Raw genomic sequence first — 26,269 nt, 5'->3', positions numbered from 1 at the left:
TTAAGTTAGAAAACTATTGTTTCTTAAATATAACTTCTGACTTTCTTTTCTTCTCTCCTTTCTTAGTGTTAAAAAAATTGTTTGAGAACTTTTGTCAAGGCCGCATCCTATAATATTCCTGGAATTCTATAGGTTGTGAGTGATACTCAACTTACAAATAGGTAGAGGGGATGAACCATCTGCCCTAATCTTTCTAGATTGTGAGTGCCACAGAGTCTTTTTAGGTGATAAGATTATGTCATATTTATTTATTTCAATTATTTTCTAAATAAAAATAGAAATCAAACTTGAAAACATGTTTGAATGATAATTATAAACCATTATTTCATATATATATATTGAAAATTAAATATTGTATAATTTTGTTCATTTACTAGATTATGTATTATTATAAATGGATATATTTTTATATTAGATTAATTTATTTGATTAATCATATTTTTTTTCACAATTTTTTGGTTAGTGAAAAGTTGAAAACAAAAAACCAAACATGATTTTACAACTATTATTTTTTTAAATTAATTTTCACTTTTTTTTTTTAACCAAATACATTTTCAAAAAATGAAAAAATAGAAAATAAAAATTAATTTTAAAAAAAAAGGTTTTCTAAATTTTAAATTTCTTGGAAGATGAAGGTTGTGTGTAGCTTATAAGAAGGTAGATGGGTAAGCCATCTGTTCTAATATTCAAGCATTAGTAGATATTGTTTGTTTGATGAACTTAGGGGGAAGAAAAGAGTATTGCTGGTAGCCTAAATCCTCTTTGGAAGAAGCTGGTTGTGAAAAGCTTGAGAATTCTTGAATTGTTAATACAACTCTGAGCAAAACTGTCTAATCAGAAAAAGGTTTTCTGTTCAAGAACAGTTGGGCTCAAATCTTTAAAATGGAATTTTTTTCTAAAAGAATCAGATGCCCATTTCATGTGATTCTGGACTCAATTCACAACCTAACCCAAGAAACCCAAGCCCAACCCCGCGTTAAACCCAAGTTAAACCCCAAATTCCTCCCTATTTTCTTATCTTCCAAACGCTGCAAACCTGACAGACAGCTCTCAGAGTGAGCCCACAAAAGCGCGCCAAAAAAAAAAAACCACCATGCCTGAACTTCCAGAGGTAGAAGCCGCGAGAAGAGCCGTCGAAGAGCACTGTGTGGGCAAGAAGATCACGAAAGCTGTGATCGCTAATGACTCAAAGGTCATCGATGGAGTCTCTCCTTCAGATTTTGAAGCCTCTCTTCTCGGTAAAACCATTGTCTCTGCCCACAGAAAGGGCAAAAACATGTGGCTCCAGCTCGATTCCCCTCCTTTTCCTTCCTTCCAGTTCGGTACGGCTCCAACCCTAGATGAGAAAATGTGGGTTTTTTAGTTTAGGGTTTATTGTGGAACAGTGGACCCATGTGAGAATATGGGCCTTTGATCATTAAATGAAGTTCTATTGCGAAATGCGAAATTTTTTTTTAAAAAAAATATAGATGTATTTAGCTTTATTTAAGTGGTTTTGCTGATTTCACGGTTCTAGAAACTGGTGTGAAGATTGAAACTCCATGACTGACAATGGAGGGACAGACCACCGTTCATGGAAATATGCGATTTTACTGATTTTCCATGTTATGATTTTAAAGTGTAATGTACCAGATAGTGTATTATTACTTGTAGAAAATGATCTTTGATGTGTTTCAGGAATGGCGGGTGCTGTATATATAAAGGGTGTTGCAGTTACAAAATATAAGAGGTGAGTTTCCATGGGTTCTTGTGCATGTTCATGGAATTTCAACAAAATGCGTCCATGGATATTTCTGGATGCTATCTTGTTGTCATCCAATTAGCATCTTGAGGGTGTCCCTAAAAATTGGTTTGAAATATGGATAGGTGATATAATGTAGTTTAATTTGATCATCGTATGAATTAATAGTTCTATTCAGAATTCTGATAAATTTCTTGCTCTTTATGATCTAAAAAATTGTTGTAAGGTGTAATGGTAATGATTTAGTTTATTCTATTATCACTGTGCTTCAACTTCCCTTGTTGCCTGCTTGGAATTATGGGAGTTTTTAAAAAATCTCTTCTAGGTTGCTCCCTTTTTTTTTTTATGCTTTTATTGCCATTGGTTAATAATCTTTGCACACCCCTCATGTCATGCTTGATTGTTCATGGTTGTTGATTTTTGACACTAGAAAATCTTATGGATTGAAGGAAGCCTCCCTGCATTGAAAACATTTTTTCAATGGGCTTGAAAAAATCTGCACCAAAGGGAAAAAGTATCTATGCTACTCATATTAATTTTTAGTCCTAAGCCTGAGTACTTTTATCGGAGAAGTCTATATTTTAATTTTGACATTCATGTCGGTTTAGGGTCTTATCCTCTTTTGCATTCTTGGTGATCATGTCTTTTCAAGCCATCTTTAGCTGAAATTCTTTTTTGTTGTCCTTTTGTGCTTTGCTGACTTGCATTTGAACTGAGTCACTTCATATTGGTGAATTCATTGGTCTTTGCTATTAATGGTCAAACCATCCTAGACAAGCTTTTCCTCCATCCTAATGTCAGTGGTTACTACCTTTAACTTATCACGAGTGCATTTCTTTTAGATTCCATCTGGGCCACTGGTTGTTGCAACACTAACTTCTTAGACTTCCAGGCAGAAAAAAGTAGGTTATAGTCTACGTACAACCATTTCTTGCAATAATCTTGAAGGTTAGGTCAATTACTAATATACCTCTCTCTGATTTATTCATTTCACCTTATGTTCTCAACATGTTGTATCGTAAATACTCTATGATCTATGCTATAAAATATATCTATGATTGCACACTGCTCTAATTTCTTTGTAAACATCCTTGATTAGGACAAACCCTTTAAAGATCAAGTAAAGCTGCCTTTAATAAATTACAGTTGGTTATTGCTGTGATTTTTAGGGTTTATAATGGATAAGAAGGTGAAAGCAGGGTATATGGTTTTAGTAACGGCCAAATTGGCCATGTTTTTAGAATTTTATGGGCTGAAAATAAGAAAAAGCTTGATAGTATTCTTGGAAGGCAAGGGAAAATAAGGGTTTTGCACTAAGATAGTAAAGGTAATACTAAGGTTTGTGATTAGGGGTACGGTTTAGGGATAAAATTGGGATCATGGAAGGCTGGCCATGGGTTGAAAAGTTTGCATGATAGAACAAAGGATAGAAAGAAGTGACAAGGAGATTAATATGGGTGAAACTTGATTGTTCCACCATCTAATGGTAATATTATGTTTTGTGAGATTAGTGTGTGATCTTTGGCAATGAGATGCAGGATAAGTTCTTGCTAGGGAGAATTTTCCAGTGGAAATGTTAGGTAATTGGTTGTCAAGAGGTTGAAGGCAGTGATAAATGGTTAAGATTGATAACTAGATATGATTAACATGAAACTAACAAAAAACAAAGCAAAGGAGTGAAAAGTTGTGGTATGGCAAATAGTAGTCTCTTCTTGGCAGTATAAGATCAATAAAAGAAGATGATTGGCGTGAAGTGCTCAATGTAAATTTTATTGTTTTACTGAATTTTGATTCATCAAAATCTTTTGCTTTGTTATTCAAAATATGACTTGTGATGGATTTAAGTTTTTCATATCTGATGCTTATTGAGTGTATTCTCCTCTATAAAACAGTTTGCAATTATGGGTCATAATAATGTAAAGAGTCTTGATTACAGGTCTGCTGTCAAGGATACTGATGAGTGGCCATCCAAATATTCCAAGTTATTTATTGAAGTAAGCATTGTTACTCTTTTCCTAAATCTATGGTGTTGACAATCTGATTGAAATTACTAGGAAATTAATTCCTGATTTTCAAGATTATATGGTCATATCCTTTTCTGTTTCATTTGCCTAATTTGTAGGATAAAGGATTATTAGTCAACTTTGTTATTTTGTGTAATTTAGTTTCCTAATTTTGTAGGATTTTACGTTATAGATCTTGAAAAAAATGGTATCAAAGTCTGTTCAAGGTCTATAGGTTCTTTTCTAATTTTTAACTTGCGATCTTCATTATCGCTGATTTCCAGTGGCTTTCATTGCCATTATTCTCTGCCTAAAGCGGCCGTCATTGCCTTTACCATTTTTTTTCCTCTCCTCTTAGCAACCTTCTTTATTGATGATAATTTCCAAATTTTTGTTATAATTCAACAGTTTTTTCATCAGCAATCACACCAATATTTATTAAGTTTTGTCTCTATTTTGCTACCCACTATGTTGAAAAGCTCAGAAAACGAAACCTAAGAAAATCCGACCTCAAATCCTGCATTCTAGTTGCAACCACCTACCAGACAATGCCAAACCTTTAGCCCTCATTCAAGCTTATCGCCTGAAACCATCTGATATGGTCTCAGCATGTGTGCACATTATCAAAGGAAAAAGGCAAGTTCAACCACTTTAGTGTATCAACACTGAGTGAAGATGATCCCAAGTTTGCCATCTAGGATGAGGACTCAATGGTCATGCCTTGGCTATGGAACATGATGCAATCTGAAATCAGCAGAATGTGTATGTTCCTGACTATGACAAAGGAAATCTAGGGGAGAGTGGAACAGACTTATTTGATAGTGTATGATGTTCAAATTACGAGATAAAGACCAAGATTCACTCTACAAAGTACGGTACCTTATTTATAATTGACTACTATAATGTTATGAAGTGATTGTGATTTAAACCGGACTACTATTACAATCTTAAAATGAAGGATACTGAGGATGTTGCTATGTTTCTTAAGCTTATTGAAAGATAGTGAATATTTAAATATTTAGTTGAACTTAACATGGAATATGATCAAGTATGTGTTCAAGTACTTGGGAAAGAATCATTGATATCCTTGAATGAGGCATTCTCAATTATAAGGCCTGAAGAAGGGAGGCGAAGTGTAGTGTTGGACACTTTAGTAAGTAAAAGGTCTGCTCTTGCTATTTTGAGCTCTCAAAGCTGTAGTAGGCATACATTCATTGCAATAAAACCAAGTCATACAAAGGAGATGTGCTAGAAATTGCATGGTAAACCACAGTTCCTTGACAAGAATGGTGGAAACCGAAATAGTAGACATCCAAACAGCAAGGAAGCCAAACAACCACCACACTTTTGGAGGAGAAACCCTGCCATGAGAATTCAAACAGCTCTAAGTTTGAGGGACTCAAAAAGGTAGAGATTGAAAGACTTTGGAGTTTCCTTACTTTATTAGACAAGCCCAATGCATCATGCTCATTGTCCAAATCAGGTAAGTACTCCATGACTAGTTCTTTTAATGTTCAAAAGATTGTTGGCACGAAAAATAGGTTATAGACTCAAGTGCTACCAACCACATGATCTATAACTCTCATCATTTCTCATCCTAGAACCTACATTCTAGAAACCAAAAAATAAAAGTAACTGATGATAGTTTAGCTACTATGGCCAGCAAGGGACTATTACCATTACCCCATCTCTTTCCTTAAAGTCTGCATCACATGTTCCTAAACTTTTAGTAAATCTTTTGTCAATTCATCAAGTTATCATAGATATAAATTGCAAAGTAACATTTTTCTCATCCTACTGTGTTTTTTAAGACTTGGATATAGGGAGGATGATTAGTCATGCGAGGGAATAGGAGGGCTCTACTATCTTGAAGTTGGAAGTGACAACAGAAGTGGTCACATATCTTTATATCATCTTTCAAGTTTTTCATCCAATGAAGTCTAAATTTGGCTACATCATTTACGTTTAGGACATCTATCTTTTCTTTTGTTAAAGTATATGCTTCATTTGTTATTTTGGAATTTGGATGTTAATTGACTTTCATTGTCAAGTTTGTCAATTGGAAAAACATCATCGAGTTCCTTTTCGTTGGAGAAATAATAGATTATCATATCCCTTTACATTTATTTATATTGATGTTTGGGGAGCCTCTCAAATTATAAATATCATTGAAGCTCATTGGTTTGTTTCCTTTATTGATGATTGTTCTCATGTCACTTGGTTATACTTTTTGAAAATCAAATTTGATGTTAGTTATGTTTTATCTACTTTTCACAAGATAATTAGTACCCAATTTGGTGTTCAAATAAAGACTATCGGATTTGACAATAAGAATGAATTCTTTAACCAAGTTCTATCTTGTTACCTTGAGAGAGAAGGAATAAAACACGGGTCATTGTATACAGATGCTACACAACAAAATGGAGTTGAAGAAAGAAAAATTCACCATCTTCTAAGGTAACCCATGCCCTATGTTTTGAAAACAAACGTGCCTAAATCCTATTGGGGAAAGCAGTATTAATTGTTTCTTACTTAATCAGTTGGTTATCTTCTAAAGTATTGGGAAAAAAAGTCCTAATAAATATTCTTTTTGAATTCTTTCCTCATTTTCATGAGTTAGATCCCACTTAAAGTGGTTAGGTGTGCCTCCTTTGTCCATATTCATGCTCAAAGTTGTGGCAAACTTGATCCTTGAGCGTTTAAATGTGTATTCACTGGTTATTCACCAACAAGAAGGGGTACAAATATTATTACCCTCAAAATTATCAAATTTAGTTCCTTTCCATCCAACTAAATTTATTTGGAAATCAAAAGTCTTATCTAAGGTCAAGGCCTTTGTTTGGATGGTGGCACACAAGAAGGTAATACCAATGACATGCTTCAATTGAGAAGACCTTCCAAAGCCCTTAGTCCAGATTGGTGTATACCATGTAAGGGGGAGTGGGGAGATGAGTGACCACCTATCTCTACATTGTCCGTTCACTTTGGGTTTGTGGCATCGACCTTTTATATAGGGAGGGATGATGTGGGTTTAGCCTAGGAGTTGTTGTGATATGATGAATATTTCTTTTATGGGTTTTGGGAATTCAACTAAAAGGCAAGACACTTTTGAGGATTGCTTGTCTCACTTTGATTTGGATGGTGTGGCGAGAGAGAAATGTTAGGATCTTTGAGGATAAATGGAGGACATTTGAAACATTATGAGAATTATTTCATTTCTTTACTTCTTTGTGGGCCTCTTGTACTGATGATTTTAAAGGCATTCCTTTAAACATCATTCAACTTAGTTGGCTTTCGGTATGTACACCACTAGGATTAAGCCATCAATGAAAGGAGCCTAGCCACTAAAGTTAATATTATATCATTTTTTAAAATTATTTAATAAAAATATAATTTAATAAAAATGAAACAAAATTGTTAAATTTTTAAGTAGTGAAGTATTTATGTTTAAAAATATATTACAACATCATGACAACTCTATGCGTATGTTTATTCTATAATAAAAAATCTAGATATCAAATAAAAAGTAATTGAATTTTTTATTAAAGTATTTAATCATAATTAATATAAATATACATGATTAATTTTTTATTATTTAATAAACAAGCATACATTATTACTCGTTGGAGCGTATGATGGTGAGTACGACTTAATTACATAGGATTTGTTTGACAAGATTTTTTCCTAAAATTTCAAGAAATAAAAAAATTATTAATCCTATTTTAATGGATTTCTTGGACACAAAATTCCTAGAATTTTAGAAAATTAAAATAATAATCATATTTAGATGGGATTTCTAGCTCTTATAAAATTAAAATAAAAAGAAATTATATTTCAATCACAATCTTCTACAAAATGTATCAAAGCTAGATATAGAAGTGGAGGCAGTTATTGACACCAAAAAAAAAAAGGTAGAAGAGTATACTAAATATAAACTTGATATTTTCTCATTCTTTAATTTAAATTTATGTGTACAAATTTTATTATGTCATATGTACCTTTTCATTTAAAATAAAATTAAGATTTTAGATTAGAAAAGGTTTATATCTCAATCTTATATATTTGGTAAATATTAATTTTACAATTATTAATATTTGCATTTGATAAATATCGATTTTCATTTTTATTTAAAAAATAAAAATGGAATAGAGCATATGAATGGGATTTTCTATTTTTCAAAAATATATTATTTTTATTCAAATAAGTGTAATTATCTCATACCCTATGATTTATCTATTTTCTTCTCTGTTAATTGTTTTTCTTCTCCATGTTGTTGGAAATTATTATGGTAGTGCTTACTTTATTTTCAAAATATAATAAATAATTTAGTATACCATTAAACTATCATTCTATATAAAATTTATTAAGTAGAAAATACTTATCATTGTATTGTTGTTTTTTTATTATATTTTCTTTTTTGCAATTTTCAGACTACTCCCAACTTGTTACATATTTTCATCTTCATCACCACCCCTTGATGAAACCCTAGCCCTAACCCTAAATGTAACCTTAATTCCAAGCTTTCGAATGACGGGTTGGCTATAATTCTCTCCATGATTCCATGCTCATGCCTTGCTTCCCTCAAATCCATCTACAAATCATGGAAACTATTCTTGCCCTCCAAGGCCTTAATTTCCCTTTGCTAAAACAACCACCAATCCTCTTAGGGTTTTTTCTCAGTAAAATCGTTTGCATGGCCTTAAAATCGTTTTTTTCAACCTTATCCAATGTCTTAAATTTTGTTCCTTTCTACCCAGCTAATTTTTTGTGGAAATCAAAAGTCCCCTCTAAGGTCAAGGCCTTTGCATGGTTAGTGGCACATAAGAAAGTAAATACCAATGACATGCTACAGTTGAGAAGGCCTTTCAAAACCTTTAGCCCGGATTAGTGCATCCTTTGTAGGAGCATAGAGACCATTGATCATCTCTTTTTGCATTGTTTGATTACTTTGGGATTGTGACATAGAATTTTTTCACACACTTAGATGGAGTGGGTTTGGCCAAACAATATTTGTGATATGATGGTGATTTCTTTCAAGTGTTTTAAGAATTCTATTAGAGGCAAAACTCTTTGAAGGATCGTGTGCCTCTCTGTGTTGTGGATTGTGTGGAAAGAGAGGAATGCTAGGATTTTCGAGGACATTTGGAAGACGCCGAAGATGATGCGAGATCAGCTTCGTTTCTATGTTTCTTTTTGGGCTCATTGTACAGACATTTTTAAACCCTATCCTTAGAGTGTAATTCAGCTTAATTGACTTTCGATATGTACACCCTAGTGTCACAGGATGCTTCAAATGACCCTCCTCATGGGCTTATATAGGAGGAGGGAAGCTTTTGGAGACTCCTGGAGCCATCTACACTAAGCCATTGGTGAGAAGAGTGTGGAAGGTTCTAGAGATGCCTAGAGATGTCCACACATCTCTACACTATGGTGGAAGGCATGAGAGGAGTCCAAGGCTTTCTAGAAGATTCTAAAGATCTCTTGCATATTCTTGTACATAGGGTTGTACATAGATTAGTGTAGGGAGTTCTAGAATATTCTTGATTTGTAAGGAACCCTCCAAGGTTCCAGAGAGTTCCATTGGTGCCTATAAATAGGTGAGGGCCTCATTTGGCCAAGGCACCACCCAAAATCACTTCCTAACCAAGCAAGTGAGCTTCCAAGCACTTGTAAAAGCTTCCTTGAGTTAATAAGAGCTTCCATTCTTTAAAGAGTTGCCTACTAAGCTTCTTAAGCTTTCGAGTCGTGAGCGTCTTAGCCTAGCAAGCTAAGCACTGGGAGCAAGGCTGACTTAGCAAGATCAAGCGTTTTGACTTGCCTAAGTGCTGCACGAGCTTAGTGAACGACTAAGTCCGTGACACTAGGGTTGAGACTAGAGGGTCAAGAGATGTTATGCTTGTATAGGCCTTTTGTACCTTTTGTATAGCCTTCCTTGGTTAGTGGAGGTTTACTTAATTCTTTTGATCAGGTTTGTACATCATGGGGAGGGGATAGAATGCGAAGACTGGATATTGAGTTGGTGAAAGTGGGAGGGAGGTTAGTGGGTACGATAAGAAGCAGAAGGATGAAGGTGTCTGAAAGTAGGTGTTGGTTCGCGATAGAATCGAAATCCTTTGAGATTTCGATTGATCAAGCGGGATGGAGGTTAGTGGGTACGATCACAGAGAGGGGAAGAGGCTTTGTGGAGTGGATTAAATTTGGTGCTAAAAGCCTGTCCTAGTTACTGGAAGGGGTAGAGGACTTTTGCAACATTGCCGAAAGGAAGAAGGTCTCTAAGACGTGGTTAGAAGGAGGAAGAAGTTTCTGTTTGGCACTAAGGAGGTATTCAGCTGGTCGCTTTTTACTTTGCTCTGTCCGCTCTACGGAAGGACGAAGGTTTTCCCTTGTGTTCCCTGAAGGAAGAGTGATGGTGGGAGGGTGGGTCTTGCTAGCCAATAAACTCAGAAGTCTTAGGATTGTGCCTCCTTTTGTTAGCCCTGAAGTACCTGAAATGGTCGTCTCCTCTCCAGGTTTGACTAATAGTCTTATTAGAGGTTTGTCTTATGCTGAAGCAACCAAGCTTGGTCGCAGGGGAGTAGGAGAGAAAGTGTGGCTCCAAATTGGGGGGATAAACTCTTTCAGCAAACTACAGGATTTAAGGGACTATCTTGTGGAGAAATGGGGAGAGGAGGAGCTCATTTCTTTGTCTTCCCTAAGAATTTGGGCCAAGGCCTTCTGGAGATTGAAAGGGGAGAGTCACCTTGCTTTTATTGGAGACACTCTCATTCTCTTTGAGTTTGAACTTTGCTCGGAGACGGAGCGGATTCTCTCAGAAGGACCTTACTTTTACAGGAGGAAAAGGCTTTGGCTAGATAAATGGGTCCCTGAGGCTGGTTGTGTCAGAGAAGGTGTGGAGGTGGGTGAAGTGTGGGTAAGATTGTTAGGCCTTCCCCTCTTTCTCTGGGACAATGCCTTTTTCAAACAGTTTGGCGATGCTTGTGGGAGTTTTGTAGCGGTTGATAAGGACACTATTGGGTGTTGGAATTTAAACTGGGCGAGGATTTTGGTGAGAATAGTTGGTGAGAACACTCCTAGTAGCTTGCAGGTTGTGGTGCAAGAGTGTTGTTTTTCCATTCCTTTATGGTGGGAGTTGTCCCCTCGGGTTTCGGTGGTGGAACCATGCAGAGGTGGCCATAAGCTGAAGGTTGGGGATGACTTGAAGTGTGCTTCACGCGCGAGGGCAAGAATGGAGTTGGCCACTTTCTCAAAGGAAAAAGGTCTAGCCTGTGTGTCGCATTTGGAGCAGTGTAGGGGAGCTGGTGATGTGACATAGCTCTGGTCTTCTGATCCTGCACTGCAGAGGGGTGGTTCTGAGCCACCGTTTGAAAAGACGGAGTTGGGCCTATCTTCGGATGGGGAAACGACCCAACAGCTTGGGGTTGGCCCAAGTGTGAAGGAGAGGTCTTTAGGGGCCTTTGTCCAGAACAAGGATTTGGGCCAAGTTATTGGGATGGGCCTTTTTCCAAAGTCAAGATGGAGGAATGAGATGGATTGTTTGACTAAAGCCCAAGGGGCCTTAGTGGGCTCAGAGGGCTCATTTAGGAGGTTGGAAGGTCCGGCCCACATCCTTCCCTTTTTTGAAAGGGCCTCTGTGATCTCGCAGAGAGTGGTTTCGTTACAGGGAGATGAAGGCAAACCTCGTGAGTCCCAACTTTCTGTGGAAGATGTCAAGCTTGCTCTTGAGCAACGAACTCCTCTTGTTTTTTATGCCTTGAGTTTAGACGCCATGAATGGCGCGTTGATGGAGGAGGCCGCTCGCTTTCCAGGTCAGATTCCCTTTGTCCTTTCTCTCGGGGGGGACAAGTTATTCTCTTTTACTCCCTCTCCTTCTTCTTTGCCCTACGGCGCTAAAATCTTGGGACCCTTGGTTTGTTGGGAGGACTCGGGTGGCTTTTCGATGGATGGTGATGCTTTGGAGCCAAGGCCTTTGTGTATTGCCCAACTAGATGGCTCGGAGGTTCAGTGGCCCTCTCACCTTGTGTGTTTCAGGGGTAACGAAAGCAAGGAAGGTGCAATCGAGGACGCCTTCTCTGATGAGACTTTTGGAAGATTGCTATCGTTCAGTAGGTTCGTGGGGTTGTCGGTGGATGGCTTCAAAAATGAAATCTTGACTATGTTTTGAAGTTTAGAGTGTAGAAAAAGGGGCAAAGTTTTTTCACAAGATGGCTAATGCTTGAAGAAGAAAGAATTTTCTATCTTCTATTACAGTGGATGGTAGGAAGTTGACTGAGGAGACTGAGATAAAAGGAGGGGGTGGTTAATGCGTTCCATAATATTTTGTCAAAAAAAGGGGATTGGAGACCAAGTATTTCGGGACTGCCTTTTTCTTCCTTGGATAGTGTTGAGGCGGGGCTCCTCGAGGAGGCCTTTTCTGTGGAAGAGGTCTAGACTGCAGTCTTTGGTTTGAATGGGGATAAAGCCCTTGGACCAGATGGGTTTACATTAGCTTTTTAGCAATTTTGTTGGGACATAGTCTAACACAAAGTAATGGGCTTTTTTGCTAAATTTCACAGTTTTGGCTGTTTTGAGAGAAGCTTAAATTCCACCTTTATTGTTCTCATTCCTAAGAAAGGGGGTACAGATAATTTGAAGGATTTTCGTCCTATAAGCCTGGTAGGGAGTCTTTACAAGATTCTAGCTAAAGTTCTGGCTAATAGATTGAAGAGAGTGGTGGGAAATGTGATTTCGAACTCCCAATATGCCTTTGTGGAAGATAGACAAATTTTGGATGTTGTCCTTATAGCAAATGAGGCCTTAGATTCAAGACTAAAAAGTGCAAAGGGTGGTATTATTTGCAAGATGGATATTGAAAAAACGTATGATCATATGAATTGGAGTTTTTTATTAGCAATCTTGGATAAGATGGGGTTTGGGACTAAATGGGTGAATTGGTTGAGGTGGTGTATTTCTCCAACCTGTTTCTCAATCTTGCTTAATGGTTTTCCTGTAGGCTTTTTCCAAAGTTCTAGAGGCCTAAGACAGAGAGATCCTCTTTATCCTTTCCTTTTCATTTTAGCAATGAAGGTGTTGTCTTCTATATTGAAGAGGGCTTTACAAGGAGGCTTTCTTGAGGGTTTCATGGCTGGTGGGAGAGGAGGTGAGGGTGTGGTTGTTTCTCATCTTTTATTTGTTAATGACACACTAGTTTTTTGTGATGCAAGCAAGGAGCATGTGGAGGTCTTAAGTTGGCCTTTTATGTGGTTTGAAGCAATTTCCGGGCTAAAAATCAATCTTCAGAAAAGCGAGTTGTTTCCAGTGGGGGTGGTTCCTAATTTTGAGGACTTGGCTAGGGTGTTGGGCTGCAAAGTGGGTTCTCTTCCCTCTTGTTATTTGGGTCTGCCTTTGGGAGCTGCTTTTAAATCATCTCGGGTTTGGGATGTAGTGGAAGAGAGATTTCAAAAACGGCTCGCTTTGTGGAAGAGACAGTATTTGTCCAAAGGAGGAAGGTTGACTTTGGTAAATTGGTAAAGAGCACTCTTTCTAGCCTCCCAATTTACTGTATGTCGTTATTTATCATTCCTCGCAAGGTGGGCCTAAGGTTGGAAAAGATTCAAAGAGACTTCCTTTTTGGGGGGGGGGGGGGGAGGAGCTTCTCAAAGTAAGCCGCATTTGGTGAATTGGTCTATTATTTGCATGGAGAAAAAGGATGGGGGCTTAGGTATCAGAAACCTTTCTAGGCTGAATAAGGCTCTTCTTGGAAAATGGTGTTGGAGATTTGCTTCGGAGCAAGATTCTTTATGGAAACAAATGATTGTAAGGAAATTTGGAGAGGAAGAAGGACGTTGGTGTTCTAGCACTTCAAGGGTGAGTCATGGAGTAGGGCTTTGGAAGGCGATTAGGAACGGGTGGATGGAGTTTAGTAAAAGGGTGGCTTTTAAGGTGGGGGATGGTAGAAGAGTGCGGTGTTGGAAGGATAGGTGGTGTGGAGAGGATTCTTTGGAAGAGGCTTTTCCAAGTTTGTACTCTCTTGCCTCCTCCAGGGATGCTTGGGTAGCTCAGTTATGGGATCAGTCCGGGAATTTGGGTCATTGGAACCTTGTATTCACAAGACTTAACAATGATTGGGAGATGGAAGAGGTGGAAACTTTTTGCAATAGGTTACATGGTCATGCGCTTAGAAGGGGTGATGAGGATGTCATGTTTTGGAGGGTTTCAAAGAAAGGTTCTTTACAGTTAAGTCTTTCTTCTCATCCCTAGTTCCATGCATCAGTAGAGAGTTCCGTTCAAGCTTAATTTGGAATCCTTGGGTTCCAAAGAGAGTCAACTTTTTTGCTTGGGAGGCTATTTGGGAAAGAATTCTAACTATGGATCAACTAAAAAGGAGGGGTTGGGTCTTACCAAGTAGGTGCTATTTGTGTAAAGCGGATGAAGAATCAGCAAATCATGTGCTTATTCATTGTCCCAAGGTAGCTATGATTTGGCACCTTATTTTTGCTCTTTTTGGTGTTCATTGGGTTTTGCCCAATTCTATCAAGGAAACCATTCTTGGTTGGAACGACACCTTTGTTGGAAAGAAAAGAAAAAAGGTGTGGAATGCAGCCCCTTTTATGTTTATTTTGGACTTTATGGAAGGAAAGAAATAGAAGAATCTTTGAAGATACTAAATTAGCGGATTAAGCTATTTTACGGTTTTTTTTGTACATGTTTTCGGATTGGGTTAGGGTGCATGTAGACTGTACTTCATGGTCCATTTTCGATTTCATTGATTGATTGGGTTGTAAGTAAGGGATTTTTTTGCTTTTTTCTTCTCCCTTTGGCCTTGTTGCCTTGTATACTTCGTGTATACTTTCAGGTGTACTTCAGGCTTTCTTAATACAATTACTTTTACTTATCAAAAAAAAAAAAAATCATGGGGAAGATTCCTCATCCTTCTCATGTTTCTTTTCTTATTTAATATATTTGTTTTGTTTTTGATAAAAAAAAAAAAACCACCTATCCCAACTCCTCTACCTATTCCCTCAAGACCTTGCCATCACCAACTCTTTTCTCTTTAGCCCCAAATCCCTAGTGCGGTGCCCGCTTCCAAAGCCCTAATCTTCCTCCGCCAAAACAACCACCAATCCCCACTCCTCTACCTCTTCCCTCAAGACCTAGCCATCACCAACCCCTTCCTCTTCAACCCCAAAACCCTCGTGGTGCCTGCTTCCACCACTTCCATCAATCTCCTTGTCTGGCCTCTACAACTTCACCTACACCAATGCCTATGCTTCTGTATTCCCAAAAAAGCAGCTTTATTTTTTGTAGGAAAAGGGGTTAGAGTTGGGGTGAAATTATAGGAATGTCATTCTTAATGGGTCAATCAATGAACAATGCTTTAAGAGGAATAACAGTTTAGTAAATATCTAAAGAAAATAAGGTTGAAAAACAGTCATTTAAAGAAAATAATGTTAAAAAACAGTCATAACAAAAGTGTATCCAAGCTTTTATCATATACTATAGAAAATAATAATAATTTCTTATATTTGAATTGGTCTTTTAGTTGTCGGCAATGGAGCAAAAGGAAATATTAATTTATAGATATAGTTTCTTGTATTATAAACAATAATGGTTAATTAACATGTTTTTCATTGGTTCATCTTATTACTTCTTGACTTATACAACGTGTGCATGCCTTTTGACTTTGCTTGTCAGTGTATGTGCAACATTCTCTTTTATTAGCTCTCATAGAATGATAATTGAGACTCGGTGATAAATTTAGTAAGAAGCTTATTCTATTATTATCTAGTTTAAATTAATAAATTGAAAATTAATTTGTTGTAGATAATGTGATTATGAGAAAAATTTATGTTTTATTTTGTTCATTTAATGTTGTGTCCCCACCATAGCAGTGTCTTACTTTTCAAGGTTTGAGTTATCAAAGTATCCTTAAATTAGTTATCCATGTAATTTGCTGGTAGAGAATGTTAATGCTATATTGTCAGCATAATGTGGATCTGTTCTTTCAAATGAAATTTCCTTTTTGGCTTTGTTATATTTGATGGAGTCAAATTAGTTAACTGAAGTTTCAGAGGAACATGGCATTTCTCTTCAATGCTCAAGCATAATTTGGGGTTCTGACGCATCTGCAACCGAATTATTGTTGTTGAGTGCAATCCATGGATATGGCATTTGAATAGAAGTTTAAGAACTTTGTTATGCGACAAAGTTTATATAGTTTATTCTTTGAATTGTGTTTGTCATGAAAAGGGTTTTAACTCAATTTTGCCTTTGGATAGAAGGTTATGGCAATTTGTACATGTTTAAGTTGTGGAGTACAATATGTATGATTGTACAATCTTGTGGATAAGGAATTTTTCACCAAGGCCCATCCTCTCTTCAACTTATCCATGGTCAAAATTTCTTTCCAAATTGCTTCCTAGGAAAAACAACTCACTTATATTTGAATCATGGATTTCAAATAACATCCGTTGGAAAAGGTCTAATCTCTCATGCTCCATCCAAAATTAATAGGATTTAATTGAGAAATTGCTACTCTTTTAGACCATTCACACCACCCTATGTTCAGCACCCCTCTTTATTGATTTTCCTTGTAGAACCCACAAAGAAAACCTCCCTCCCTCACTCACTCTCTTTAGAAGACAACTAAGAGCCTCCATCACCACATTGAATAAATAAAGAGAAAGAGCATCCCTGCACTTCAAAATCCCTAGAACTTTTAAAGAAGCTAATAGGAGTACCATTCATGAGGATTGAGTACCGAATTGTATCCCAACCGATCAACTTTTGGTCAAAACCCATTTTCTCTAAAACTGCAAGTAGGAAAGCCCAATTTATAAAAATAAAAGATCCAAATATAAGGTCTCATAGAGCATATGGATTCATACACTCTTGGTTATTTTCTTAGTGAAATTTGTAACTAGGTGGTGGGCTTCTGAATGTGTTTCGTTCACAAATATGGCATTTATGGAGCATCCGCACATGATCTATGGGTCGTGTATTATCAACTTTGTCTCAATGAAATCTTGCTTTTTTTCCCTAGCTATGTCAATACAGTACCCCACACATAGGAAGGGACAATAATGAACGGATATATCTTTTTTTTTTTTTTTGTCTATTTATCAATGATTATAACGAAATTGCATGTTCAATTCTACAGCTAGATGATGGTTTGGAGCTATCTTTCACAGATAAAAGGCGATTTGCTAAAGTTCGCTTGCTCGAAGATGTACTGCAATATCTTTTGTCTATTTACACAAATTTTCATATTTTTGTACTCCAAATTATATGTCCCTAATTTATTTTGTCACAACAATTTTGTTGGTACAGCCAGCTTCTGTGCCCCCAATATCAGAGCTTGGCCCGGATGCCCTATTGGAGCCAATGACAATAGATGAATTTATCAAATCCTTGAGCAAGAAGAAGATTGCAATTAAGGCTTTACTACTTGATCAGGTTAAAGCTAATTTTCTCATTTCTATCCTTACTCTATAATGATTTAGACATCCTCCAATGTGGTTGATAGGGTGTTGATCCGTCTAATTTAAGAGATGGCAGCTCAAAAAATATATGCTTGGATTAATAGTCCCAATTATTTCTTGACCATTTTTTTTTTAAAAAAAAAGTGAATGTTGATGCACCAGCATTTTGTGCTTTAATATCATGTTTTATCATGTGATAATGTTGTGTGTTTTTTTTTTTATTGTGGATTAACTTCTATTTACATTAGATCTCCATTATATTATGAGATTTTGGCAAATGGGCATCTATGATCAATGAATTTGGATGGAAATCTTGGTAGTTAATTTCTTGAAAGACTTGTTTATTTATTTAGACATAAAGAGAGGGCACAGACACACATGCTGCATATTTAACATCAGAAAAATAAGCCAACAAACCTTTTTCTTTTTTCTTTTTCTTTTTCTTTTTTTTTTCTTTTTTTGGTTTTTGGTTGAATAGTAAAACCAGTATATCGAAGGCATCAAAAGTGAGGCACAACTTGGCACATATGCTACATAACAATTAACATGTAGAAAGGGGAAGAACCAAAAGACCAACAAAAGAAAAGACCACTAAGCTCTATCATATTATTGTTGGGTGCTTCCTAAGATTATGCTTTGTTTCATCTCTACGGAGCGGAAAAGGTTGAGCAAATATGGTTGTCGACTTCAAACTTTCATATGGAGAAACGTAAAATTAGAATGGTTTTAAGAAATTATGTAGGTACATGTGATAAGTGATTAATGTAAAATAGTAGAGAGAAGCAAATATAGAGGAGAGGAATAGAAATTGAAAAGAGAAATTGTAAATAATTATAAATATTATTAATCAAAAGTGTAAAATATTTAATGTCATTAGACTTATATATAGATAGACAATCCTAACTTGAGTAGGAAAATAATTCTAATAACAATATAAAAAATTCTAACTCTAATAAAAAATTTGTCACTAAATAATATATATATATATATATATATATATATATATATATATTTATAGGTAAATAAGCTTAATATATTAAAGGCGCAACAAAGTACACACGGGGTATACAAATATGGCCCAGAGGCAAGCAAGAAAAGAGAAGAGAAAGATTCAAACCCACCTTCCCACTAACACCCAGCTCCCTGAAGGGCTGGAATCCCCTTAGCAAAAACCAAAAAAGAGAATAAAACCCTTCCCGAAACAAACAAAGAACCCCTAGTAGAACAAATTTACCACCAGTGGCCTACAGAGACCCCTATCGCTAAGTCCCCACCTCCCTCCCCAATCTTTTTATTGTGGATGGATCACTATTGTAATTGATTGAGTACTCGAGCCTTCGAATTTCCTTCTCAAGACGCGAAGAGGACATGGATTTTTGCCCTCCCTTTGACACCTTAACCCCACGATCTTTTTATTGTCACTAAATAATATTAACCTTAAAATAAATAACAAAATAAAAATATCATTACTTCTTATATCTACGTCTAACATAAGTGGGTAATTTAATATCTATATCTCAATCATTTCCCCACAATTGAAAATAACTTGACTTTGGTGTGTTATGTTGTAGATATTGCTCTAAAAGATCAGGATCAAGTTGACGAAATTCCTCATTAGTAATCCAAGTATCATCAATAGAAGGATGATCTTTTCATTGAACAAGGAAGCATTAACCATCTCCAAATGGAGAAATAACATATTGATCTGTTGATACATCCACAATTACATTAGTTGAAGGCAATGAAGTAGAAGGAGCACAAGGCATCAAGAGGATTGCCCTGTGGAAACAAAAGAAAGCAAAATTGAAGGCTCAAATATACCTTGAAAAGGAAATAAATTTGCCATATTGAGAATTGGACTTATAGTTATGTGCAATGACAAATCAAGCAAATATGTATTAGATCCAAGCCTTTGAGGATAAGGAATGGGCCAAGTGAGTGGGCAAGGAATTTCTTGATAGAATTTTTAGGGTATTGCTCAAGACAAATGCAAACCATAAAATAATCCCCCTCTTTGATTATGCAACCCATAATGCTTTCTTTGCGATTAAACAGAAGATGATTGAGACTCATGTTTTGTAACATTGTGATCTTTTAGTTTTTGGCATAGTTTGTCATGCTTCTCGGTAGGCATATGATGTTTTAAGTCAAGATGGTCCTCTTTTAGCCTACTCTAGTGAGAAACTTAATGAGGCAAAACAATAGTATTCTACATATGATAAGGAGTTTTATGTTGTGGTGCAGTTTCTTCATCATTGGCGATACTATTTGTCACCAGAGGAGTTTATCTTTTATTCTGACCATCAAGCCCTTAGATTCCTTAATTCCTAACATAATTTGAGTAAAAGACATGTTGAGTGGGTTGAATTCCTCCAAGACTACACTCTCATTCTCAAACATCGTTCTAGGACAGAAAATAAGGTTGCCTACTTTAGTGAGAAACTTAATGAGGTAAAACAATAGTATTCTACGTATGACAAGGAGTTTGATGTCGTGGTGCAGTTTCTTCATCATTGACGATACCATATGTTACCAAAGGAGTTTATCCTTTATTTTGACCATCAAGCCCTTAGATACCTTAGTTCCTAACATATGTTGAGTGAAAGACATGTTGAGTGGGTTGATTTCATTCAAGACTACACATTCATTCTCAAACATTGTTCTAGTATAGAAAATAAGGTCGCTGAGGCCCTTAGCCGTGTTGTCACTATCCTCCACTCTAAGTAATAAAGTAGTGAATTTTGAACAAATTAAGGATGGGTAACCCCACTTGTCCAAATTTTGATACCTATTTTTAAGGACCTCTTAGATAGCCACAATAGAAATCATGTCAACTTTTTTCTTTGAGATGGTTATCTTTTCAAAATTGTGCATTACTCGTATTTCACTTGGAGAGTTCTTAGTTAGAAACTATCCATTGGGGGCCTAGTTTGAGATTTTGGTAAGGATTAGTCCATAGCTCTAGTTGAAGATAGGTTTTATTGGCCTTCATTGAAAATGGATGTGCTAGAATAGTAGCCCAATTTCGTACCTGTCAGTTAGGTAAGGCTAAGAAGCAAAACAAAGGTTTGTACACTCCACCACGTGTGCCACATACACCTTGGTGTCATCTTAACATGGACTTTGTCCCAGGACTACTAGAAGTCATGATTCCATTTTGGTAGTTGTGGACGGATATTTTAAGATGTTCATTTTGTCTAATGTTCCAAGAGCGCTACTGATATTTCCCATGTGTCAAAGTTGTTTTTGAATAAAATTGTGGGATTACATGATTCTTCACCATGCCATCCCATTAATCTTGTTCCTTTGTATACTGATTATTGTCCTTCTTATTCCACCTAGGCCTTTGATGACCGTATGTGTGACTTACATGCCGAGATATGATAGAAAATTGCTTTCAATAATGCAGATTATAAACTTACTACTGATGCATATGCAGCATATCACAAGTATAAAGAGTTCAAAGAGGGTGATTATGCTCTAGTTCATATTTGTCCTGAACATTACCCTATAAATTTGACCAAGAAACTTCATGCCCACCCGCTTAGCCCATTCCCTATCATTAGAAGGCTTAGATCTAATGCATATTTGCTTGATTTGCCATCATGTATAAATAGAAGCCCAATTTTCAAAGTGGCAGATCTATTTCCTTACCAAGGCATATTCAAGCCCCTAGTTTTGCCTTTTTCTGTTTTTATAGGGCAATCCTGTAATTCAGTTCATCATGCTCCTACTTCATTGGTGCCAACCGATGTAATTGTCGATGTATTGGCATATCAGTATGTTATTTCTCCATCTGGGGGTTGTCAATGCCTCCTTGTTCGATGGGAGGGTCATCATTCTATTGATGATAATTGAATTATTGTCATTGAGTTCCATCAACTTGATCTTGATCTTTTGGAGCAATATTTGCAACATAACTGACTAGAGTAGAGTTTTTTTCAATTGTGGGTAAATGATACAGATAAAGATGTTAAATGACGCACTTATGTTAGGCATAAATACAGGAAGTGATAATGTTTTTATGTCGTTATTTATTTTAGAGTTCTTATTATTTAGTGATGAAGTTTTATTAGAGTAAGAATTTTTCATATTATTTTTTGAAATTAATAAAATTCCTCTCCATCATCAAGCTAATAGCAATAGAAGTTGTTCATATGTTTTCTTGGCAAAAAGACCAAGGGCCTAAGTTACCTTGTTTGATTCATATAATCCCAACCCAAGCATTCCCTTCCCCTCCACCCCACCAAAAAATAAAAAAAGAACAAGAGAGAAAAAAAAAAGAGAGAGAGAGAAGTAGAGAGAGAAAAAAATATACCTCAAAGAATAAAGGCTTTTTATTTGATAATTTGCAACTATTTTACATGGACAAAAACGTGGGACATGGACATGACACAGCAGAACACAAATATAGTGTCTGAGCTTTTCGCAAATCACAATGACTCTCTGACTACATGTTTGTAATGAATGTCTGTCTATCTCTATGTAATGATGTTTCACTTGCTTGTTTGAGCTTTTTCAGCCATTTGTGCAATGTAAAGAAATTTGTTTTAAAATTTCTAGGTCATGTCAGGGAAGTGTCTGACATGTATTCTGGCATACCAGCAACTGTTGTGTTTGATTGAATAAGGTCCTATTTGAAAGTAGCTGTGGTACATAGTTGACGAACACTGTGATCTGAGATGAAGGCTCTAGACCAACAAGGGCAAAGCCCAAAAGGATGTATCCATCTGTGTAAAGGTAATGACAAGAGTCAATATTAACTAACAGAAAAATGGTCCAAGATGAAGGCTCTACAGTGACCAGAGGAAGGCCCCAAAGGATATATCATGTATGTTGAGGCAGTGAGAATAATAAATGTTAAGTAACAGGAAAATTTTCTCCCTTGATAAAGGTTAAATAGGTTATTTTGAATTTGTACCCCACCCCAATTAATTATGATGTGCTTTTACTTAAGTTCAGTTATGTATTTCTACTCACACTGCAATAGTAAAAGAACAAGCAAAATTCTAGGAGACTTCCCTTGAAGGGTAATAAATTGCATTATTAGAATCTCACAACTTATTGAAGTCGAACTGCCACTGTTGATCGCCTTTAAACTTTTTGGTGGAAAGACTTGTTTACCACTACTTGTAAAAGGAGCATTCATATACATAGTGACTGGCTTATTTGTTGTCACCTGTTAAAAGAGTACTCAAAAGTCTTGGGGATTCATGATAAACCAAAAAAGAAAAGGAAGTACTGTAGATCCTGTAAGATACCCTCCATCATTACTTGCCTTAGTTCAAGGAATGGATGTGGCTTAAGATGCTGATTATATTATATTACTTTATGTTTCCTTCCAATGCCATTTACCTCATTAGTGTACTAAAAAGTGTTTCGGGTTTTTGAAGTTAATTTCTAGATTGCCTTGCAGTATGAACTATATGTAGTCATCATAAATATCTAACTCTATATTCAAATACTGTTTCAAACGCTATTTGCTTGTCGTTGGTGTAAAAATTAACATTGTAATTGGCTTCAACTTTGCAGAGTTATATTGCAGGCATTGGCAATTGGTTAGCTGATGAAGTGCTTTACCATGTCAGTCTACTTTTTTTTTCTCAAACTTATCCTTTAACATTTTTTATGGTTTAGAACTGTAGGATGATATTTGCATATGGACAAAGGCAACTCCCTAGTGGAATCTCTATTCTATAAAGAACTCTGTGCATATTTCTGTATCTTTTTGTTTGCCTATTCAAAAATAAAAAAAATCTGTACCTTTTTCTCCTTTTCATCAAACTTTGAGAAAGATGAGGGATGGATCATAAATTGCTGGAGTTAGCTGTTTTGATCTCTTTTAGTATTTGATTAGCTTGATGCTACCTAGAACGAGGATTGGATCTGCAGGGTTTTATGCCATAGAGATGGGAAGCTTTGTGAGAGTCTCAATTTGGTATAATATTTTCTTTTCAATTTTTCTTTTCATGCAGGGGGCATGAGGGGGAAGGTTAGGATATCTGAATTTGAGATATTATTAGGAAAGTTCAAAGAGAATACAAGAAAAGGTAGAATTAGAAGTGGATGCATTTTTGGAAAGCAGGAATTAGCATCAACTGAGGACATTATGAAGGGGAACTCTTTTTGGATAGTTCAGTCATGTCAAACAGAGACCAACTACTGCACCTGTAAGGATTGGGTTGTTTCAGGATGAAGACGTTAGTCACGTTACAAGTATAAGATGAAGGCAAAAACAGTGCAGTAAGAAAATAAGTTATAGGCATTTGTTATAATAGATAATTTGGCCATGCTGGCCCAAATTAGTTGGGTTTTAGGTTGCATTTTTTCTTTCAGCTTTTCCTTTCAACCTAAAAATTTCTGCTTCATTGGATGCTGTTTCAAGTGAATCTAGATTTTAGGTTTGACATCATTATCGATTCTGGAGCTTCATATCGGTGATCTTGTCTATGTTCAATGATGGAGTAACTAATGGTTATTTCCATCCCTGCAGGCAAGAATTCATCCATTGCAAGTAGCTTCTAGCTTAACCAGAGAAAGCTGTGAAACTTTGCATCAGTGCATCAAACAGGTAGGCGAGTTTCTTTCTATATGGACTATTTGCTTGTGGGACTTGAACTTCTGTTTTGTTAAAAATAACATGCTTTATGGAAAGTATAGAGGAAAATACTTGTAGGTTATTCAATATGCTGTTGAAGTTGATGCTGAATGCAGCTTATTTCCACTTGAATGGTTGTTTCATTTTCGCTGGGGAAAAAAGCCTGGAAAAGTAAATGGTAAGATGGTTACTATACTTGTGATCATTTTAACAAAAGCAATTGATTTTACAGGTCATTGAGAAAGCAATGGAAGTTGGGGCAGATAGTAGTCAGTTTCCTAGTAATTGGATTTTCCATTCCCGCGAAAAGAAGCCTGGCAAGGCTTTTGTCGATGGTTTGGCTCCTGACCTCATGTGATAGTCCTGTACAACATAACATTTGATTCATCTGTTTTTACTTCAAATTAATATTAGTTGCCATGCCTGAGTTGATGTGTGAAACATCAAACATGATAGGAATATATCATGCCATCTGTGATATTTCTCATGTATTTTTGTTGAAGATGGAGATCGCTATCCGCTCATTAACTTGATGCAATTTTCCTTGATGAAATGATCACAGCAAACTCGAACAAAGTGGCTTGCACATTGCAGCATGCACTTTGATGCCAGCTATTAGTTGCATGATTTTGAATACCTTTTCAGTTGTTTTGAGTGGATTTTTGCCTGCTAGTTTGGAGATATCTTGAGACCAATGTGAAATTTGAAGCATCCACAATATATCCTGCTACCCATCTGGTTTCCTCATTTTTCATAAAAAAGATCATCCGCATGTTTTCAGACATTCAGTGAATCTGGTTCTAGCTATGACCATGAGTTTTTTATTCATCTCAGAAGGTTCTAGGTGCAGCCCTTAGTACCATATAATCATGCAGAAATATAGATGCATAGTTTGGGGAAGTTAGGAATGAGAAATGGTGGTGGATTGGTCAATGGTAAGGTTGCAAGGAAGAAAATGGGTATGTTACGAAAGGTGAACAAGGAGAGACGGCTAAGTGCAGGGATTAACAGAATTGGTTGTAATATAAAATGGAAAATAGAGAAAGTGGACATGATTTATAAGCACCCAGGGGCAAAGACTATGGTTCGTCCCATTTGTGTAGTACTGATAACATATATCTCAGGAGAAGTGAGTTGGAGGCGGCTTAACCTCTAGCATTTTCCACAAACTGTCCATTCTCAGGAGTTGAGCCTGCATATGTACACTTGAGAGTTTTACCTCTATACTCTCTATCTCAGCTAGCAACAACCTATAAGTTTGTTGGCTACAGCTGGACCTCCAGCTTTTTGCTTTGTGTCTATTCTCAAGAGTCAAAGCCGCACATTTGCTCTGGAGACTTTTACCTTCCAGTGAACAGTGGCCTCTCTCTCTCTCTCTCTCTCTCTCTCTCTCACACACACACACACACACACACAAAGATCCTCTTGTTGCTTGTGGTTTCCAAAATTCCATGCAAGTATGTATGATAGATAAAAATAAGCAGTAGGATTCATGAGCCATGGATTAGCAGATCTTATCTTCTATATTTTTCTCCTAAGCCCAATCCTCCTATCTCTCTTTAGATGTCATAAATTGACCCATATAAAAAGCTAACAGGTTTTCATCTGATGTCAGGGAAGAAAATTGATTTCATCAGTGCCGGTGGCAGGGTATGTCTTTCTAAAAATGCAGTCTCTTATGTGATTCAAACTGTTATATGAAGTAGTTGCTTCAAACAGCCTGTGTTTTTGGTCTTAGACAACAGCCTATGTTCCAGAGCTGCAAAAGCTAAGTGGAACTCAAGCTGCAAAAGCATCTGTTAAACCAAGAAAACAAACACCCATGAGAAAAAAGGAAGAGAATGATGAAGATGATGATGATGATGATGATGATGCTCTTGATGAACCCGCCAGTGAGGAAGAGAAAAACACTAAAAGTGCTAAATCAAAGAAAGGGCAGAATCCCAAAGGTGGAGGTAAAAAGCCCCCAGCAAAAAGGAGGGTTGAGGAAAGCGACAATGATAGTGATGATAACAACAATGACAACAATGATGATGATGATGATGATGATGAAGACAAGGATGGTGATCAAAAGAAGGCAAAGAGGGTGACCAAGAATAAGCAAACCAAGGTGGAGAAGACAACCAAGAAGAAAGTGGAAAAGAGTCAGAAACGTAAGCCGATGAAGAAAAAAGTGAAGTAGGTTGCAAATTGTATACCTGCACCCTTGTTCCATGTTATGGAACAAGGAAGTAATATTTTCGGTTATTCAGCTCCTGGCCATATTACAGCTTATTTTTTTCTTTTGGAATTCTACACTGCATGAATCCCGCTTTTGTTTTAACCATCTTTTGGCGCTGATGGCCTGTATAAATGCAATATGTGGTTGGAACCAAACTGTTTGATTTTTTCTTTTCCTTTTTTTTCCTTTGAATGTAAGTGCATTTTGCCATTTTGCCTTATTCTGAGGAGCTCATATTTGGGGATTGAG

At 36.5% G+C, this 26,269-nt stretch overlaps 1 protein-coding gene across 3 annotated transcripts; it reads left to right on the top strand.

Moving 5' to 3' along the window:
* The first annotated feature begins 728 nt into the window (after positions 1 to 728).
* Positions 729 to 26,269, top strand: LOC117922115 (formamidopyrimidine-DNA glycosylase-like). 3 transcript variants are annotated; one of them, XM_034840142.1, is made up of 10 exons: positions 742 to 1,322; positions 1,678 to 1,729; positions 3,678 to 3,735; positions 16,880 to 16,948; positions 17,050 to 17,175; positions 22,734 to 22,784; positions 23,695 to 23,772; positions 23,878 to 23,977; positions 25,415 to 25,449; positions 25,538 to 26,269. In XM_034840142.1, exons 1-10 carry the CDS (start codon positions 1,094 to 1,096, stop codon positions 25,979 to 25,981), a joined length of 1,242 nt encoding a protein of 413 aa, XP_034696033.1. In that variant the 5' UTR covers positions 742 to 1,093; the 3' UTR covers positions 25,982 to 26,269. The 3 variants fall into 3 exon arrangements, with proteins under 3 accessions (XP_034696034.1, XP_034696033.1, XP_034696032.1); XM_034840141.1 differs by lacking the exon at positions 23,878 to 23,977 and adding an exon at positions 24,032 to 24,134 and having other exon boundaries at positions 746 to 1,322; XM_034840143.1 differs by lacking the exons at positions 25,415 to 25,449; positions 25,538 to 26,269 and having other exon boundaries at positions 729 to 1,322; positions 23,878 to 24,124.

This window comes from Vitis riparia, chromosome 9 (assembly GCF_004353265.1).
Source record: "Vitis riparia cultivar Riparia Gloire de Montpellier isolate 1030 chromosome 9, EGFV_Vit.rip_1.0, whole genome shotgun sequence".
NCBI classification, from domain to species: domain Eukaryota; kingdom Viridiplantae; phylum Streptophyta; class Magnoliopsida; order Vitales; family Vitaceae; genus Vitis; species Vitis riparia.
The sequence above is the reverse complement of the archived record's forward strand: the minus strand, read 5'-3'. Positions and strand labels throughout refer to the sequence as shown.